Below are 21,256 nucleotides of genomic sequence, written 5' to 3'. Positions count from 1 at the left end.
CCACACTTAATTGCAACAGCTGTGTGTTTAAGAAGAGGGCTTTGCGCACGGGACGTTTTTATTTACAAATTAAGCACTGGCCAAGCCTACTGTATACAGTGAACGCATGCGGGGCAGGGATCTCTGAGATCAGGAGGATTCACGCATTTGCAGTGGGGGACATCCGTTCGGACTACATCAACTCATCATCATAATCATTTGGTGATTTTTCCTATTTATTTTGAGGTTGCTTTTTCAGGCTGCTGATTGTAGACTATAGAAAATAGTCCAGCCACCATTTATCTGCTAAAGGAACCAGTCCCTTGTCCATCATCATTAGTGATTAGCCGGTATCATCATTGTGCCTGTCTTAGCTTGTGAATTATCTTGTTTGTTACAACTTAACTTGACTCCATAACCCCTCTTTCAGTTGAAGAACTCCACAACCAAGGGTAATTTCTCTTTTAGGGCTGAGGGGCTGTAGCCCTCTGAAATTCCTACACATTTATAGCAAAAAATAATAAATAAATCAAATTTTTTAGAGATGCAATTGTAACAATCATAACGCTAAACAAATTGATACATTTAAGTCTGGGCTGTCTTTCCCAGGATGCCTGGCCCACCTCACCTTGAAGCAGGAGGCGGAAGCCAGGCAGTAAATCATCTTTCTACACTATGATGCACAACGCAGGCTTGACTGCTTTAAAGCCCTTCATTTCCATTGTGGTCTATAGTCGGATCCACTATACCCCAGTGACGCTTTTTGCATCATAGTTTCGGGCTTTGGAGTCTTTGTCCCTGTGTGAGGGCAGCCGCCTGTCGTTCAAAGGCATGGATTCCACCCGTTCCCCACTCATCATGCAGTAGGAGTGGATGCAAGCACATGTGATTTAGGCCTATATTTATACTTTTTTTGTGCCGTATTTGCGTCATTTTTTGACGCAAAAGCGGTGCTAACTTAAAAAATACAATTGTATTTTGTAAGTTTACGCCGCTTTTGCATCAAAAAGCGGCGTAAATGCGGTGCTAAAAAAGTATAAATATGGGCCTTGGTGCCTTGGCTTCTGTAGTGTTATAATGCTAATCTTGTGTCATTTTTATTGTACTGACACCCCTTGTCACACTAACCACCCCCATTGTGACACCCCAGGCCATGCCTGCAGATCGCTGGCTCCTTTAGAAGTGGATCTACTGTATTTGTTCCCTCATGAATTGATCCAAAAGATGATTGAGGGGGGGTTTGGGGGGATGGGGAGGTTTCTTGTTTCCTTGTGAAATTGATCCAAATATCGGAGTCAAGCACAACAGAAGACATATGAGCCTACAGTAAAGGCACTTATCTGCTGTATTGCGTTAAAGTTGGATCGATCGTCATGCACATAGCATTAATGCCAAAAACATGGATTGATACGCAAACAATGAATGTTAAAAAGCGATTTACTTTGTCTCTTATTTCACGTTTTACTTAATGTTGCATTCACCAAGAGAGTTAGCTGTTTCATCATGCCCTGTTTCTGTATTTTTTTCATGCATTTTATTACTCTTGCATAGTGCACACTTTGACTCGTGCAAGGAGTTTGTGAGGGGCTTTGATTGAGAGCACTGGTGCTGAAGGTAAAGCAGAGTGCTGTCAGTGTGTTGGCACCTCTGCAGGGTGCACAGAACAATGGTCACATGTTCCAGTTACAATTGAAATACAGTGTAAATGTGTGTGTGAAGGGGGTGCACAGAGGTCAAAATATTTATAGGCAAAAGCAAAAGGAAATAAAGTGCTTAAATGTCAATGAGTGTGGCGTATGTTTGGGGTGGTAAAAATAGGGAGATGCAAGGAAGTGCATTGGGGCGAGAGTAAAAGGAGGGTGCTAAAGAGGAGAGAGGAGGCTGAAAATGTGCAGATGGTTGAGATGTGAAGAGAAAAAGGGCAAACATATCTAACATGAAGCACATATAACTCAAAGCCCTACTCCTTCTAGAGGCCTCAGTATTATTTAATTCACAGTCTCACAATTCCAGAATTGAAACATTTCCAATGTTAAATATTTATAACTAATCATTGTTGTTACTCATTTATCTTAAAGTGTTAACAACCACTGACATATATAGTCAACAGTACTGGCATGTTTTAGCTGTATGTCAGTTGTTGTGTTATATTTCTGGATGCAATAACATCTCAGAGCGAAACCATAATACAAGCCAGGTGGCACACAAAGGGAATCACAGAAATTTATTTTGCATGTTCCCTTTTAGAGAGCCCCCACTTTTTCCATCCCACTTTCTGCACATATTTCTGTATGACTGATTGTAGCCAGCAGCTGTGGGTGCTTCCAGATGCCTGGTTTGAGAATTTTCTTCCAAAGTTGATGTTGCATGCAGTGCAAGACACTGGGTAAGCCTGAGTTGTTGCATTGTACAATTCCCACATTAAAGTAAAGGGGTACATATTAATGCATTAAGATATGGGGCAGTTTTTAATGTGTTTACTATACATTCCCACTGCTTCAAACCTCGCTTTCTCGCTAAGTTTATTTGCTTTCAAATGCACAATTCATCAATCTTTAAAAAAAAAAATATTGGGAGGAGGACTCACCCTGGACACCACGTTTGTCCATTGGGCTTACTGGCTTCACTCCCTGCATAAAAGTCGTACTCAGACTTTTACGCCCCATCACTTTCAAATGTCACCAGACTCCACTGCCCACAACAGAGTAAATACATGATATCCCCTTTGTCAACCGCTCCCATGGAAGTTTGAGGATTAAGTGCAGCTTTACTATATCCCTTAGATATTATCAGTGACCTCTAGAATCAAATATATGACATTTGGTTGGGGGAGGGGGTTTCTTCCTTCGGTAACCTAAAAAAAATCCTCTTTGATTACTCAGGTTTTTATTGAACATATCTCAACATTTGGGTGAGCGCTTACAGCATTCGTTGTGATAAAACGCAGACACATGATCTTCTCAAAAAAAGTTTGAGAAGTCATTGGGATTTATAAGCACAATATCTTAAACATCTGTTCTTGTTTTCTTTTCAGAAAGTAAATCAGTGGTTCCCTCTTAGCTGGTTAATGCTATGCAGTGGCACTGTAACACCCACAGGGTAGCAATATTAAGTGGAAAACAATATGACACATTTAGATCATGAAAATTCCTTATTTTGTGTACCACTTTACCAGCATTCACACTTTGTGTACTAGCAATGGTAAAGTCGCTATTCCTGAACACTCCTGATACTTTCCATAACACTCTGACATGTTTTCTTGTATCCTGTATGTAGATCATCCTCTTTTGGTTCCTGGACAAGCCCGTTAAAGGGTTTGGGCCTACATGTTGTCATGAAAGATTTGAGGTCCTCACCAACATATTGTTAGTTTTACCCTCACATCTATGAAGATGGTGTTGTTGGTTGATTTGTAGATTATGCTTCTATGAGTGTCCGAATAAGCACTTATTTTCAAGCTGTTTGTAGTTAATGGAGTCCTTTAGACCAGTGCTTAATTTATTAATAAAAACGATGGCTGTGCCCAAAGCTCTCCTTTGAAACATGCAGCTGCTGCAATTAAATGTGCGAGCACAGAATACTGAGGCAGCGTAATCCTGAAGCCATCTCGGGCCTCTTTAATCTAGTTACAGCCACTACATGCTCCTTCAGCTCATTCTTGCAGCTTTCTGCTTTTTTGCCGAGGGGAAGCTTTTTTGCATTTCTCTTCCTCCGTATTTCCTACATGTGTCTTCTGCTTGCAGTAAATGCTTGAGGCAGAAAAATAAGTGCTGGCCCTGGTGCCCCACACTGGAAGCCACTGGCTCAAATTAAGCACTGACTTAGATCCCAGGGGCTGTACTTTGTCCGCAGGGCAGTGGAGATGTCTACTCCAGTTCCCTGGTGGACAAGCAACCTCCCATATTTAGGGACTTCTGCCCAGATCGCAGAGATGTATATGGCTTCAGATGAGATCTTGCCAGGATGGCTCTTCTGAAGGGGCTAAAGGTTGGCTGAGCAGCCATCATGGTTCATTCGGCCACTCTGAAAACATTTTTGCTTTACAAAAAAACTCAAAAACTGCAAGTTTGTTTTTGTAAAACAAAAATACTAATAACCTTGACACCTTGGGAGTTTTGTCCCAGAGTGTGGGGACATATGTTTTCTGCTCAGGACTGCCAGGCTTTTCATGGTGGTCCCGAAAACAAAAAATGAATCAGAATATCTGCCTCAAATTGGGTGGATGATCACAGATGTTTACACTTGCTAGCGCAGGTGTTTTAATAACAATTTATTAATGAGTGTTCATGTACTCTGAATAAGCGATTTAAGTAGAAAATATAATAACATAGAAAAATAATGCACGCGCTTGAAAATATGATTACGAAGAATGGCCACCAATATTAACAAGGTGTACTAATCAATGATTTAATAATATGAAATGCTGAATATTTGTTTGACTAATGTAGTAATATGTCATATTAAGCGTTATGCAGTATGCTTTAGCTTTATTAATTGTAGGTCTTAACTTAGTGCGTGTCATGGCCTACTTGCCAGGCCTCAAGTAAAAGCTGTATTTCTTAACGTTTAATAAAATGGCTGTCCTAGAAAGTTAAAATGTGATTTTTCATATTACATTATGTGTTTGTAGCTGAGACTTGCTTCTCATGAGAACCGATTCCTCGAAGACGCCTTTTTCCATTAATGTAACATTTTGTGTGTAATGTGTGTGGAACTAACTTTCTCAGGAGAAGAACAATCGAGATACTAACTTGAGTGGAAGCTGCAACAATATTGTTACCTAACAAGCCGGATGATGAGGACATTGCTGGACAAACCAATCAACGACAGTAGAATTCATAGATTTGGAGTTTTAGTTTTATTGTACAAAGTGTGAACATGCGATTAACTGACCAATAGGGATTTAGGAAGTAGTTTTAGTAGATTTGGCTTAGCAGGACTACACAGAGGAAAGTCGGGCTTATTCTTGGGCTTCTTGACAAAAGGCATGCCTTGCTGATCAACTGATGTCCTGAGGACAAAGATTGACTTAGCTTGATGATCCACACTGAGGATAGGTACTATGACCTAAACTGTTGCTTATTATGCATATTTGCTTTTTCTTTCTAGGTACCAACTGCAGTGTTTTGATAGAGCCATAGTTAGATGTTTTTCCAAATTTGGGTTACTAAATTGTTTTGCATGAAGCCCAACATGCTGATGCTAATTTGGTGTTAGTTAAGGATCCTCACTAATGAAATTATGTAAATAGGGATTAATGCTTGATGAATTCCTCTGCTAAACTTGATGTATGTAATTACTTTGACTCAGTTGACTTTGTTACTGATTTGCACCATAACTTTAGAATGTGTTGTAGTTCAGGCTTTGATTAGATTATGTTTCTTCCACCGCTTTGGACAGCCAATATTGTTTTTGTATGTGTTTCATTTGATATTGAGATTAATCTACATGACCTTAGCATTGTTAATATAGGGAAATAAATATTCTAACTTTTATTAAAGTGTGGTTATTCATGACTAAAAGGACATGGTGCGTGACAATTACTGACTCCCTTGATTATTGATGTTAGTGATTGATGTTGATTATTGACTATTTAGTATTGGTTATTGATTATGTACTGGAGCTATGGTAAGAACATCTTAATTGCGAGTCAAAAAGTTAATCGACCTATTCGCATCCCCTTGTAAGTTTCCTTATCATGGTCAGACGCGCTAACAAACTGATCGCCCCAAGACAGTCTATGTGCAATGCAAAGAAGACAGTCTGCCCAACTCAAAATAGAGCAAGCGGAATATCAATTTGGCAGATGGTATTCTGACACATTTGAGGAGGGATGCCTGGGGCGTAGCTTAAGGCGGGGTGTTTGGGATGCTACACCCCCACACCCCACTAATAAATGTATTCTCTAGTAAATAGTTGGGTACAGGTGATTTCAGTAGGGTGTGATGAGGAGTCTGTCGCATTTTACCTGGAAGTTTACATACACACACAGATAAAAACACAGTCTCTCATCTCTGTGATAAATGGGTTTTTTTTAAGTTTCTTATTTTACACAATATTTGGTTTTATGTGCCCTTTCCAATCTGAAATCCGTTCCTTTCCCACTGCCTCTTAAACTCCCCTCCTGCGCTGTTTTCTTATAACGTATTTGAACATGTCATGCGAGCATAGTTGTCGGAAAACCTGAAGCCCACACACGCTTAATCTTACTGGCAAAGGTACACCCCTAGGGCTGCCATGTCTGCCAAACTCCAAATGAGCGTCTAAGTCTTTGGTGGAGACTTGTTTAACTGCTAGGTCAGTGGTAAAAAAAAGTCCGTCAATCTTAACTCAACTTTTATTGGGTGAAATTACTTTAATAAATGTGCCTGAAATTTGAAAGGGTGCTAGTTAAGGGGTGTCCAGTGCTGGTGCCCGAAAGAGGGATTCAGTCAACTTTTCAAAATGTCCACATTTTGTGAATCATCAGTGGTTATGCTGAAAGTCTGGCATGGATCCAACTTCTTGAACCACAATTGGGCAGCCCTGCCCAGGCCAGGATGAATCAGTAGCCCGTCCTCCCCCACCGACCCCCCTCCCCACCCCCCGCAGTGAAAGCCATTGATGCACAAAGGCCGCACTGTGTGAAGATGAGGCAACGCTGCTTCCTTCAAACACTTGAGCCCCACGCCGAGTGCCTGCTTGTGAAATTCTGGCAAACACTGTGGCCTCAGAAAATAATTCGATTACAACATTCACAGCTCGACTTTGTTCCGCCTAGCGTTGTTTAAACTCCCAAGAGGGTTCACGGGGAAGCGGGATGCTTGCTTGTTAGGAGGTCACGTGCCTTGAGGCTGGATTTGAAAAGTGGAAGTTGTCGTAGGAAGCGTTTCCCTGCACAGAGAAAAAAATATCCTCAACACAGGTTATTACTCCACGTCTCTGTGCCTTTATCAAAAGGAATTAAAGGACTTTGTTTCAAGAAGGCAGACACCTATGCTCCGTGTTTATCATTTAAAAGACTACAGAAGGTGTTATCCGTCACTGACATAAGCCGTAACCCCCTGCAGGTGAAGAGATGCAGTCACCTGGTCACTCTATCACATAGAATTTAAGGTGATACAAAAAAAGGCGTTTTTTTCTGTTTGAGGTAGAATTTTGGAGAGAAGGAGAAAAAAACAGAAGCAAGAAAAACTAAAAAAATGAGGGCGCAGGAAAGAGCGAAGGGAAGGGAGAGTAAGAGAAAGTGATGAAGAAAGTGCGAGGAAGAAACAAAGAGGTCGAGGGAGTGACAGAGATCTAGAGAGATACGAGAGAGAAATGAGTAAAGAGAACGAAAGACACAGAGCAAAGCAAGGAGGGTAAAAGGAGAGAGAAAGAGAAGAAAGACGCAGATGTGAAAGAAAGGGAGTAAGAGAAAGTGAGAAAGAAAGCTATAGGGCAAGAGAAAGCAGGAAGGAGCTAGAGAGGAAGAGGGAAGTAGAGAGCTAGGCAGATGGCGAGTGAGAAAGAACGAAAGGGAAAGCAAGAGAGAAAGAAAAGCAGTGATTGAGAAAGAGGAGAAAGGAAGAGAAAGTTAGACAGTGAAAGAAATGGGGAGCAGAGAGATTCAGATAGAGAAAAAGTTGCATCATTTTATGCAGCCCCCCAGTACCGCTCTGTGCATGCCCCCACCGACTTGATTTATTCTGACCAACATCTGGATGGGAAGCTACTTCTCACGCGCAGTGATTTTCTGTGTGGGGACATTTCTGTCTTGGTTCTTTTTTTGTTGGTGTAATTTCCCTTCCCTCTCTTCCTCTTTTAGAAGATACCAAATGATGCATTAAAAGCGATGCTTGCTGTATGACAGACCATTTCCAGCAGCTGACCTACATAGGGGTGGACTTACCCATAAGGGATGTAAGATTTAATTAGGAAGAACGAGTGTTGTTGTACAGACAAGGGTACCAGGTACCTGGGGAGTAGGGTCCTCCAGGGAAGAAGCCCTCTTCATCTCTGGGTGGAGCCCAGCTCCACAGGTGTGTCCTGGGGTCCCTCACAAAAGATGCACTGTAGAGCTGAGCCAACCTTTCTTTCTGAGCGCTGAGGTGTCAGCCTGCTGCACTGAAGAGGGTGCGGGGCCAGATGTACAAAGCATTTCTGTTGTCTCAAAACCTGTGATTCACGAAATCACAGGGTTTACACTCACAGAAGAGCTTTTCTTAAGGTACAAAAGCTCTTTTATGAGTTTAATAGTTCTTTCCAACTCTTGAAAGGGCTTTTGTGATCCTTTCTGAATCGCAAATAGGAGAGCGTGAATGGGACGTCCCCTCCTATTTTTGATTTAAAAAGGAATGTATCAGTTATTGGTGACTGCTAGTGCATTTGCATACCATCGATGAGTTACAGATGCCAAGTTGGGGTGGTAACTCATTCACAAAAGGGAATGTTTCCTGTGGGTGAATTCTGTCGGCTTCCTCTGGAGGAGCAGACAGCAGCCAAGAGTATCACTGCCTGCTACCCTCCATTGTGTTGCCCCCCAAAATTGTTTTTTAAAAGAAGCACCTATGATTTTAAAGGATGTGAGCTACTTAAAAAAATAAATTGCGTCTTGGAAAGGAAATAAAGGTACGGAGGTCTGCTGTGAGTTGCCATCCTCCATCCCTGCACTGGCAGATAATCACATTGGGTCACATATTAATATTCACCATTAAGATCTTTTTGCGAATGCAACAAATTAGTACCTAGGGGCCAGATGTACCAAAGGATTTTACTCATTCTGTCTATGGGAAAATGCTTTAGTGCATATGGCCCTAGGTTCCATCATAAATTGTATTGCCATTTGCAAACCAGTTGATGTTCAAATTCTGGGCTCCTGGCTGCCAAAGGCTTTCCCTCGTCTAGAAAGGGAAATGGACATTAGCCAGATGGTGGAACACTCTTTTAGTCATGAGACAGTGTCAGCCTCCTAGTTCCAGAGGCTGCTGGGACTACGGGTGTTTTTCAAATTGGATCTGTCCCATGCTGTGCTGCATATTCTGCTCCCTGAAGTTCTGACTGGTGGAGCATGCATACAAGTTTCTGGATGATCATTCCAAGAATCTCCATGGATGCCTTCCTACCAGCGGCAGACCCATAGTGGTGATGATGAACACGGAAAGCACAACAGCCTTTTCATACATGAAAATAGGGGTCATCCACACCCCACATATCTGTTGGTTTGTTGTAGTTCTGTGGGAACAGATAATCGTACATGGTTGTTTTTGCCGGTCTCCCACATTGCTGGGGTGAGCAACACTAGAGCAAACAGCCTTCACAGATGTCTCCACCCTACACGAGTTGAAGATCTACGTTCATAATTTCATCTTTGAGGCCTGGGGTTGCTCAGTTGTAAATGCCTTTGCAACCACCCTTAATTCTATATCTAATTAGTTCACTTCCTGGTTGGACAGGATCTTTGGTTCCCAGGGATGTCCTAATATACTGTGCAGGGACATTCTTTAATGCCTTCCATCCAGCATCACCAAGTTTGGTTGTCAGACTTTCAACACAGTAGATGCCTTCTCTTTATGGAGGGACAGAGAGAGTTGCTTACGTACCTTACTGATCTGGTACATGAGAAGGTGGTTTTTACTTAGTTTGTGCTCTACAAGGAAAATCTGTACATCTTGGCTCCTACCAGGATGCCCTCCAGCAGAGCACAGTACAGGAGCAAATAGCAGAAGTGCTTCTTCTGGACCCTGCCACTTGTGATTAAATCTTCTTAGTCAGTGGATAATGCATCACTTTTTTTCATTATCTGTGCAGGTGGAAATTTGCAAAACAGAAAGCAGCCACAGAGGTCTAGGTCTATCGGAACACACCTGGGATTCCTTATCCATATAGAATGAGGTTGCCAACAGACGCCCAAAGGGCCTGATGCAGTTTTCCTCTGAACAGGGATCCCTTTGTCTTTTGGGGCCTCAATCTAGACCTAACCTCACTAATGCTTAAACCTTTTAAGCTTAACATGAAGTTTGCCTCCTAGAAGACTTCCCTCTTGGTGGGCATAACACCAGCCAGGTGCATAAGTGAGCTGCATTTCCTTTAGCCTTCTGGACAAGAGCATTTGCTTATAGTCCACTAGGACAAGGTGGTCTGGAGGACTCGCATCTCCATTGTTCCAAAGATTCTTCCACTTAGCTCCCAATTATAAAGAACCAGATATTCCCAGTGGGTCCCTATCATTCCACTAAGATCATCTGACTGTTGAATGCCGGGTAGAAATGGGAACAACCAGGGGAATCAGGACTAAAATTACTGGGCCCCCAGTTGGTCTTCATTTTAAGACCCTTAAGGTCCATCTTGTATTGCCCGATACCCATGACCCCGCCCTCCTCAAATTGTCCCCTCCACACCTCAGAGTAAACAATTGCACTGTTATTGCTGACTCCAGTGGGTGGACTTATTCGGAGGGAAGGGACCAATCATAATGAAGCCCCTAATGGTGAATGGCAAGAAAATGTGGTGGTGCGAGGACGCGGAGCAGGGGGCAGTGTACTAGAATGGAAATACAGCAACATTTCTATTCATCGGGATTATATATAACAAAAAACAACATTTTATTAGTTATTAAATAAAGAAACTGAGACTAAGAAATTGAAAAAATGGCAGATTTGATTTGATATTTATTGCAATCCAAATGTTTGCATTTAAACTAATGCAAATGTAGTGTAAATGAATGTATTCTTTGTAATACAGCTTTGAGGTTTGAGTCCTAAGTCGGGTCTATAGTTCCATATGTGCCCTTTTAAGCCCAGCGTGACAAGTTATGAATTGCTACCAATGGTTTTTGAGACTGGACTCTTCAATGAGGAGAAATATTGTGCGCTAAGGAAGAAGGTATTTTAACAATGTATGTTTTAACCAGGGATTCGTGGGATGCATGCCTCACTGCCACTTTGTGTTGTACAAAAAGCTCTAGTGCCGCGTGTTGAGATCTCTGACGCTTAGCTGGTGTCTTATAGGCTCAATTGGTGATTTTTGTAGATGGAGAGGTAGTCCTTCCAGCACCCATCTTACTTTATTCTTATGTGATCAGAATGGTCCACACCCCAAATATGGGAGCCAAAAGGCTGTACAGAGGGGTCTAATTCACAAAGGAAATTGAAAAGGAGTTAAATATACCAGGAGTAAGTTTGTGCTGCTATGCTCAGTTTCGATGGTTTACAAAGCTTTACAGATAAACTGCACAAGAAATTATACACATTTCACACATCCTGTTAATTCAGGCAAAAGACACATACTAAGGGCCTAATTTACAAGGGATCTGTGCTGCTGTGTGCAGATGCGTGACTCATACACATGGATTTCACCCATTTACAAATGAGGTCTGTCCACGTCGATGGACCCTCAGTAGGGTGGAGCACACCATCTGTCTTCTGTGAAATGGGCAGTAGAATACCACACAATATGTAATAAAGTCTGTAGAGTTTGAGGAGGTTTTCAATTTAGCTTGTCCTCAAGACACAGGCTTCTAGAATGACCATTGCTCCCATGAGATATTTAGGAACTGACAATGTCTTGAGGACTGATCATAATGGTTTCATCAAGCAAAAGTAAAACAAATGCCTGTAGGGAGTCTTAATGTACACATCTGAAAGGTACCTTGCACCTCAAAAAATGGGAATGGTTGTGTCATCTTTGGAGGAGTGTCAAGCCAGTAGCTAAGGGCATGTAAAACATACAATAAATATTTCTTTGCATATTCTACTCTTACCAAATATATGAAACCTACTGACAAGTGACCCAATGTTCTTTGTTCAGAAAGTGAGAAAAAGTACAATAGTCATGCAGGTTATGTTAAATAATGGTTAGTGTTGTTTGATGTGGGCAGCTTCAGATCATTACTAATTTGGCTCCATGTGTTCTCGACGATAGTTACAAGCATCGCCCAACCTGAGGTTTGTTTATGAGGCAAATGAGAGAATAGTATATAGTACAGCTGGTTCCACAACATTCCTTTGAGTACTATGGTGAGTACTCCCTTCCCTGGCCACAAGGGATTTGGAATTGAAACACAGTGGGGTGGCTTGGATCCCACTTTTATACAAAACCTCTAGATAGGGGATGTGGATCCACTTTCATAATCTGTATAACTGGTTTGGGTTGCTCTTATTTCAAATGGCCATCAGTGTCTGGATTTCCATCTATAGGAATACATGAGATTTACTTCCACCCACTGACTGGGAGCACAGTCATAGCCTTCCATGTTGTACCCTGTCAGGCCAGGATGCCACTGGCCTCCATTGCTTAGGTTCACTTAAACACACAGTTTATGACCACACATGTTATGCACAACACACATGCACACATACTTGACATAAACAAGGTATGCTTGTGCAAGGATCTGGGCGTACACAGAATAGCAAAACTTTACATGTGGGCCAGTCGGCCTCACTCCTTGTGACACAAGTAAAATAATATTCTCATGTTATTGATCCTTTTTACACATTGTCTGCTGGTACCAGTGCGTGGTGCGCCCCACCGAGGTCACAGGACAGGTCCCAGACCTAACACTGTTAGGGACAGGCCTGAGCCCCAGTGCACACGCTAGGCTAGTGTGACACCAGAGTCAAATCAAAATCAGGATGTATGTATGCATGTGGCATTTCTATAGCTTGGACCTAGCTAAAAGGCAGTGGATCCAGATATACATGCAGTTGGGCAGTCAGGAATGGGGAACATGAAGGGGACACTCCTCTACCAACAGTAGGGTTAAAACATGAGAGTAAAATCAGAAGTGTGCCATTCAGATGTTTAGGCACTTTACATAATGCACGGACACTTTCATATATGTGAATTATGAAAAAGTTGCAACTTGCTCACATTCAGAAACACGGAGTGCGCATTATATGAGCTATTAACTTATTTTACAGGCTTGTGAATAGGCCCTCTGAACATCTACTTACTTTCCAGACTCCATCACCGATATATGTCTGAATGATAAATTTGATGGAAGTAGCATTCTGCATGAACAGTCTGCCTTTGATGTTGGGAAATCATTGTTGATGTCTTTCAGTAAGTCTGGTGGAATGTCTGATTTAATAAACCACATTAGTTTGCCACCCATGCATTATTAAAGTAGAGGTCTTTTCATGGATATGTATTGCCCCAACCTGTACGTTGAAATGGCATTCTAAATTCTGCAATAGGCATCTGCTTGCTTGTTTGTTCTTTGCATGGAATAGCCTCTTACTGTGTGTCCCAAATGCTCACTAGTACCCATAATGGACCCTTTTGTTTTTGGGTAGTCAGTGGGATGTGAGTAAAATATGGGATGGGACTATGCATACTCACCTCTCCTGTCTGGGTTCCTTTTATACACCTTCATTTTTCATTGCTCACTGTCATAAGATGCTTGTTCCTCTCGCCTTCTTAGCATGATGTGTATTTCTTCTACTTCCTTTTTTGCGTCAGGCTTCTACTTCTTCTTTGTACTCCCTGGAACTCTTAGAAGGAGCGGCCTCAAACTTTACCCATAAATGGTAGAATAGAAGGAGGTAGTGTTGTCGTCATGTCTCCTTCCACCATGATGGACAATTTCAACCCCATCCATTCAGGTCTAACAGTGAGAGAACATAGGACCACTACGAGACCAGCAAGAAAAAATATCACCACAACCATATAGACATTTGTTAGTATTGTCTTCGGTCAGCATGGGAGCGATGTCTATGATTAGAACGAAGGACAGTCCAATACATGGGTGCCTAGACAGCAGAAAATTAGCCTGAGTGGCAGATTTACAAGCATTTTACACCAAGTTGGAGTGACATAAATTGGTGCAAAATGTTTATTTTGAATTTACTTTCTGGCAAAAACGAGTTTCCCACGGGAATGTTGCCTGAAATTAACTTACAGCAGCCCTCTGCACTGCTTTACCTTCTTTGCTTCAAGAGGGCGCTCCATGGATGGGACATGGGCCCTCCCATGCAACCACCCATGGATATTGGCCCAAAACCCATTCTACTACCAATAGTAGACAGGGTTTTGCCCCCAAAAATTCCTCTTTAAAGCAGGATTAAAATGGAGTCCTGCTTTTATTTCTCAAACGTTTCCGACTTTGCATGTATACTGCACTGTACAGCACATGTCTGAGGTGAAAAAGGTTATTAAGTTTGTCTGGGTATAGTATTTTTTTACTGCAAGGGTTCTCTTCCATTACAAAACCTATGCTGGACATTCCGCACACACACACCCTTGCACTATCGAGAGTGCAGCACAGTGCCATGTTTTAGTAGATATGGGGCCAGATGTAGCAAAGGTTTTTACCCATTCTGTGTCTATGGGAAAATGTGTTCTCTGTCTCACGCTGTGCAGCACTGCAGCCTTGGGTTTCGTGACAGGGTTGTAAATTTCAGCCTGAGTGCCAAATGATTTTGCAAAATAAGAAAGCATTGAGGTTGTTGGAGAGTTTGTAGAAGTTCCAGGAAGCAGTGGTTTGCAGACTCATTGTTCATGATTACCTGTCATAACTGTGAATAACAGGAGAGGGTGGAAACAGTCAGCACATCAAGCAAAGTCTTCTTTCATTGGTCAGATAAAGTTATGATCTGATTGTAAAGTTGGCAGACGTCCAAAAACGCCAGTGGCATTAATGTTAAATTTTCTTTCCTCTGCAGGATGGGGAATACTATTTCATAGACCAGATCCAGGCCCTTTTAACCCACGTGGGTAAGTCTGTGTGCATCCCAGTCCCACTCGAGTGGACCTTATTAGTCATGCCTGCTGTACTTTGTTTGTGCTACTGGTATTTCCGCTTCCATGCTTTATATTTTGAACAGGGGCGGCTCCTTTGCTATGGTGGAGGAGCGTCACCCTCCCTCCGCCCTTATCGAGCAGATAAACTATTTGAATAAAATGTAGAACATATACAGGATAACAGCAATGTTTTTAGGCTCACAACAATGTGTTGTACCTTTCTACAGCCACATGAACCAAGCATTGCCTAGGCCAGTGGTTCCCAACCTGTGGGCCGGGGACCCCTGGGGGTCCGCGAAGCCTCCTCAGGGGGTCCGCGACTGCTTAAAAAATATAATAATATTAGGTACCAGCTATCAGAAATGACTCAGTGGGGGTCCTCGGGTTCCAATAATGATTCAGTGGGGGTCCCCGGGCTCCAGGACTGATCAAATGGGGGTCCACAGAAGTCAAAAGGTTGGGAACCACTGGCCTAGGCCATTAGTACTGCGTCTGCTGCCAGGCTTTTGACGCTATCAATATTTGTTTTGTTTTGACATGGCTTTTGTAAAATAATTCTGCTGAGGAAGGTGCCACTCTCTCGTTAATCTGAAAAAGAAGCTAGATATTTTTAAGATTCCAAAAGCACACATTACCAGTAGTCCTGGGCTCTGATGGGATCTACTTGTGTGTGGATGTGTGTGTGTGTGAGTGGATGTGCTCCTTCTGAAAGGGCAGAATGTCGTCACTCACAATGAAGTTACCCAATAGCTGAAGTGGACTGACCCATTCCACCATGCTGTTAGCAGTAGTGGGCGGATGAAACATGTGAAACAATAGAGCAATGGATGAATAGGGCTTATAACGAAGCTTATTATACATATACCTACCGTCAATAAAATCAAAAGGTCCAGGCTAACTCCAGGCCTAATAAAATTGCATATAGGTACTTGTGCAAGCTCAAACTGCAGCACCAATTGTATACATATGGCTACCATGTGTCATAGTAAGAAAAACTAAGCAGTCTCCCGCTCCCAAACACACAGCATCCTATTCGTTGGGCCCCTGTCTTCCTTAGAAGGGGTTTTCCCAAAGGTCTACGGCTACTCTTTTGTAATTTCTCCCAGATATTCCATTCCACTTAGCTCAAGTGGGCGAGCGCATGAAGGCTTCTTGACATCTTTCCCTGTGTCCTACCTAAGGCCTCCACTAAATATTCATCACCTCAAGCATGGCAGATATTTAGAGCCTCTTTGGTTACGCTTTCCACCTATTCATCGATATGCATATACATCATAGTAGTAGGATATGGAACCACAAAAGGGATCCCCACCTTTTTATCGCACACACTCCCAACTCAAGGTGGAAACACCCGTAGGAACTGACTTTGTAAAAGTGCTCATTTACTATTAAAGAAGAGATCCCATTCCTACAAGCTGGTGGGATCTGCACTACTAATATGACCCTAAGCAAAACATTAGCACAGTTGCCAACTAGGCTTTAGCCTCAGTTCACGGAACAATGGCCTTGTGCCCATGTTCCATGCAGGATTCACCTATACTGAATGGAGATCTAGGAACTGCAGTGAATGATAGACACCTAAGGCATTACAATTCACAACAGATGTAGTTGTGAGTTACTCATAAGGCACCTGTTCCTGGACAGTCATCCTGTTTGACTCACAGATTGCATATTTCTAGCGTGGCCACATTTACCAGGAGCCGGGTTCCTTTGCGGTTGTATATTCTCAATTTCTGCAGTGCCAACCCTCTGCCCAGGCTCCCTGTGCCATCTCTTGTTGCATATATAGAACTCTCCCGAGGCTACCATCAAACGGTCGCCCTTTCTTCTAGAGTTTCACAAAATCCTGACTACCTATCTCTTGAGCCCAGGTATATCCTGACCTGTGTTGATAATGCCCCTCTGTTCTTATATTTTGTATTTTTTCTTCATTTTTTATGTTCTGTTGAGTCCACTTTTTTCATATTTATTTATTTATTGAATTTATTTTATTTTTATTGTTTTTTACCCTCTGCCTGTACAGCACCCTGTTGCCTGTGGGCTAGGCAGTGCTTTATAAATTGGAAAATAAAATAAAATAAGTACAGGGCCCGACACCTCAACTACCTGTTGGATAGGTTAAGACTACTAGGAAAAACCCTGGGAGAGGCAAGACATCTAAAATGGGTGCAAGTCAGCATGTGGTATTGAATGTTAAGTTTATACCGCTTCGCAAATAAATACCATGAAACCGGTGCTCCATTGCAACTGTGATTTATATTTTACATTGACTGATCCATACAGTTCTTTCAATGTTATCAAAACAACACAATAGAAACCTGTATTTGTAAGCTCTTCAAAATAAGTTTTACGATTTGAAAGTATTGATGAAAATAAAAATTATAGTACTTAGTAATTTACATATTTTCATCACCAAGTAATATTAGAAATGAAACATTAAGGTGATGATTTAAGTCGGAATACTGAAATATATCTTGTGGCCAATTTTTAAGCTGATGGTTACATTTGCCCTACATTATTTCATAGTAGAAGCCAGTAGCAATTGCTGTTGCACTTCCTTTATTCCAGCAGTTGTCACTGAAATTAAACCTCTACAAAATTCATCAACAGAGTTTTCCAATTAAAATGTGTGTCTGATGATGAGGAGGTGACCTCATTGTGGGAACAGCGTGACTAAAGCAATACGACTATACAGAATTGTATGCTGCTCCCGAAGGGTCCTGCAGCTTACTCTGAAAGAAGCCCACTTTGGTCGAGCCCTCAAAAGATTTCCCTGTGTCCTCGTTAGCTAACCTAATCCTGATAGTGCCAGACATGAAAATGGTGACCACTTACTAGCTGTGCCTTGCTATCTCGTTAGAGTGGGTTGGGTACAGTATCTATGGACAGTTTCCTCTCCTCCTAAAATCAGGAAATCCATCCCTGAGCAGTTTCATAATTGACCTGTGTCATAGAATGGTGAATGTTTCTTTTGAATATTCAGAAGAAAATGTTTTTTGCTTCTATGCCAGTAGTAGCCCCACCCAGGGTGGATTGGATTGGGGTGGACTGGAGTGGAGTGATTTGGAATATGGTGGATTGCATTGAGTGGTGTGGATTGGATTGAGCCAGGTGGATTAGGGTGGATTGAGTGTTGTGGATTAGATTGGGGTGGGGGTGGATCAGACTGGGGTGGATTGGAGTGGGGTGGATTTGGTTGGACTGGGTGGGGTGGATTGACCTGGAGTGGTTAAGTGGATTGGATTGGAGTGGTGTGTATTGGATTGGTGTGGGGTTGTGACTCCAGTCAAGGCTCTAGGACCTTCAGGACAGCCTTTGTTGGTCAGCACTCACTCCAACAGAGGCCAGCACAGAGGGGACCTGGTCAAGTCCAGTTTGGTCTGGTCAGCTGAGATGCAGGAAAGGCCAATGGGACGTTTTTTTATGCCTGCATTTTATACAGGAGGTTGCTAATTAACCATTGGAGTCAGTTCTCGGGTTCTAGGTTCAAGTCAAACCTTCCGTATTCCTTCTTGCTTCTGGCAACAGAGGAGTCCTTCTTCTGAGTCTTCATAGGTCCAGGAGTGTTCTGATTCCATGCTCTGGAGATGCCAATTGTATGAAATGAACAAGACTGTGGGTGGGGACAGTCCTTTGTCTAACTCTGAAACTGATTCTGGTTATTTCCTCCCTTTTCCCTGGGCTTGGCTCTAGCCTGGCTAGTGGTAGACTAAGGTGTGTGCTGCATTTGCCAGTGATGGGGTAGGATTCTTCTGAAGTCAGGAAGGGCTGGATTACTGGCCCCAGGCTATGCTTTGAAGTGCAGTCAGGGAAGTGACACAGCTTGTCCAAGCCATCCACCCAGGAAGACCCTCACCTCTCCACACCCAGGCCCTTTGTCCACTGAATACTCATCACACCACAAAAGTGCCATTAACAGTCAGGCAACCTCGAACGCTAGTAGAAAGTCACATTTGGCTTAGTCAAGAAAATGCCAACTTTCTAAAAGTGGCATTTCCAAAATAGTAATTTAAAATCTGACCTGACCATTAGGTTGGACTTTAAATTCCTATTCCAGTGAGCCCTTGACTTGTTTTCCTAGTTAGTCCCAAACTGAGGTTATGCTGTATTAGTACTTAAAATGTAGCTCAATGGTTTTCTATGGGAGTGATCACCTTGTCACAATGAAAATGGCGTTAAGAGATATTTCACTGCCAAGAGAGAAAAACAATAAAAATATACTACCTGCTTTTTATATAGCATGCACCCTATCCTAAGGGCATTTAGCTCCTACCCTAGAGGCGACTGATAAATATTAAAAAGGAAGGTTTAGGCCTGACAAAAGGTTTATTTCGTCAGATTGAAATGGCGGTTTAAAACTGCGGTACAGACAGTAATTGCAGGTCTGAGACATTTTTTCCAGTGCTACTTTAGTGGGCGGCACTATGAGTGCTGCAGCCCACTTGTAGCATTTATTTGCTGATCACACGTACATATGTTATCATATACTAGGGACTTATACGTAAATTAAATGTGCCAAATTGGTGGATACAGTTTTACCATGTTTGGAAGGGAAATTACAGGCCCTTTACCAATGGTTAGCAGGAGAAAAGTGCATAGAGTCCGTTGGCCAACAAAAACAGGTTCAGCTACAGGAGGCAAAAATCTGAGGGAATACCACACAAAAGATGTCCATTTCTAACACAGGGACTCTGGGGAATAAGCAACATAAATTAGACAACTCTAGCTCCCCAAAAAGACTTATTTCTCAGAATCTTTATTTGATAAGAGAACTCTACTTCAGAGATCCACAAATTCTATCTAGCCTTCTAGTCATCATCTGCAATGTCATGGCAATTCACCATCTGTCTTCTTAAGCTTGGTAAGACATTCCTTACTGCAGGTAACTTCAGATAACTCTACATCAGGTAACTGACATTATCACTGCTAAAGTCTCTTTAAAAAGTCCAGCTGTTTTGTATTATTAGCAAGCTAGAGTGATGGAGCAAAAAAGGTTAGACAGCCTCTACATCAAGACACTATGCGAACAGAAAATGTAGGGTGCGGCCCATGTAGTAATTGAACATGGTGAAACCTGTAAAGTGTGGTTCATGTTGTAATTGAAGATGGTGACACTAGTGGAGTGCGACCCTTGTAGTAAATAGGACACAATGATACTGGGCCACTTTTTATCAGTAACAAAATAACCAAATACATTCAACAAAGAAACCTCTGCTCAAGATTGGCACCCCGCCTTAGAACACTACCATACAAGAAAAAGACTATAGGTGGTACATCCTTCTCCGTTCAAGCAGCCAAACTATGGACCACACTATGGTAACATGTTGCACCACTAATTCCTCTTGGGTTCCGGAGTAGCGTGCTACTCGCCTAAAAGCGCTTCAACGCCTCATCAGGGGTAGTAAGAGCTATATAAATACTATTACAATTATAATTACAATTACAATATGGTAATTTGGACATGGTGATACCAGTGTGTGACCAAATATAAAGTTTTTGCTACTGATCTCTGTGAAGACTGTTGTTATTGACTGGCATTTTGGGGATACCTTCTTTACCTTTGAAAGGTGCTAAAGTGGAGACATTCTTGCATTCTTAGGGTCAGGATTTCTCTCTTTAAGAAGACTCTCATGTTTGCTGATGCAAGTGGTGACAAGCAGAGTCATTTATTTTCAGACTGAGTGAATGCACTGGAGTAATAACTGTACAGTGATCAAGGGTGGTACCATACAAAATGCATTGCGCACGCACCAGATTGCGACACTTATTTTGATGCTGCTGTGAGTTCAACCATTTATAAAGAGAAGAAAGAACATAGAGTTCAGTTGCAACATCAGTAGTCACCTTTTGCTGAGCGGGTCCTGTCGCTGAAGTCCTGGTAGTATTTCACTATAGTTTGCCGATGAACAGTTTCTGAGAGAATGGGGAACTGTTTGCCAGGTACTTCACGATACTTCAAATTATATTGCTTCTGCTCAGAGAATTATTTGACTGGCAGCTGCCCAACAGTCAGATCCTACAGTGAGAAAGGCAAACAGGCTCAAGTCATTCAGGTTTTGTTAAGAGTAATTGAGGCATACTCCTGTAGTACTCCTGTCTTACTCATCATTTGCAGGAGTCAGCCAAGCATACTAACTGATGGCTTCGCCTTGGTTTACACCTGGAATTCAGGAGTACTACAAGATTAAATCAGTGCAAAATCTGTGTGTGTTGGGCCCATTTATTTTTAAGGCGTCTGACGACCTCACTAAGGTAACATGTTGCACATGAGTTGTGCATCATGTATGATGTTATGGTCGAAATGAGAGTGTTTTCTGTGCCACTAAAATGAGAAGGTCCACACACACCACACAGTTCATTTAGTGGCAAGATTGTTTGGCAGTGGAACCTGCCTGGACCACGGGCGTTCCATCACCCCCGTGTGACTTTGGCATTTAAGACATGAGAGACATCACATCCCGAGCTGATGAAAGCCCAATCAGTTTATAAAAGATAGTTAATCCTCAACAAAGTCATCCCCAATCTAATCTCGCCCCAAACAGATCTAGAATATGATGTGAAAATTTGAAGTGCACGA

At 42.2% G+C, this 21,256-nt stretch overlaps 1 protein-coding gene across 2 annotated transcripts in view; it reads left to right on the top strand.

Moving 5' to 3' along the window:
• Positions 1-21,256, top strand: part of LAMP3 (lysosomal associated membrane protein 3) — a 144,267-nt gene that overhangs the window by 84,439 nt on the left and 38,572 nt on the right. For both annotated transcript variants that reach the window (XM_069213106.1, XM_069213105.1), the window contains exon 4: positions 14,601-14,652. In XM_069213106.1, the coding sequence (XP_069069207.1) occupies positions 14,601-14,652 (52 nt within the window). The remainder of the gene's footprint in view (positions 1-14,600; positions 14,653-21,256) is intronic.

Source organism: Pleurodeles waltl, chromosome 11 (genome assembly GCF_031143425.1).
Source record: "Pleurodeles waltl isolate 20211129_DDA chromosome 11, aPleWal1.hap1.20221129, whole genome shotgun sequence".
In the NCBI taxonomy this organism is placed as follows: domain Eukaryota; kingdom Metazoa; phylum Chordata; class Amphibia; order Caudata; family Salamandridae; genus Pleurodeles; species Pleurodeles waltl.
Note: the sequence above shows the minus strand (reverse complement) of the source record. Positions and strands in the feature narration are given on the sequence as shown.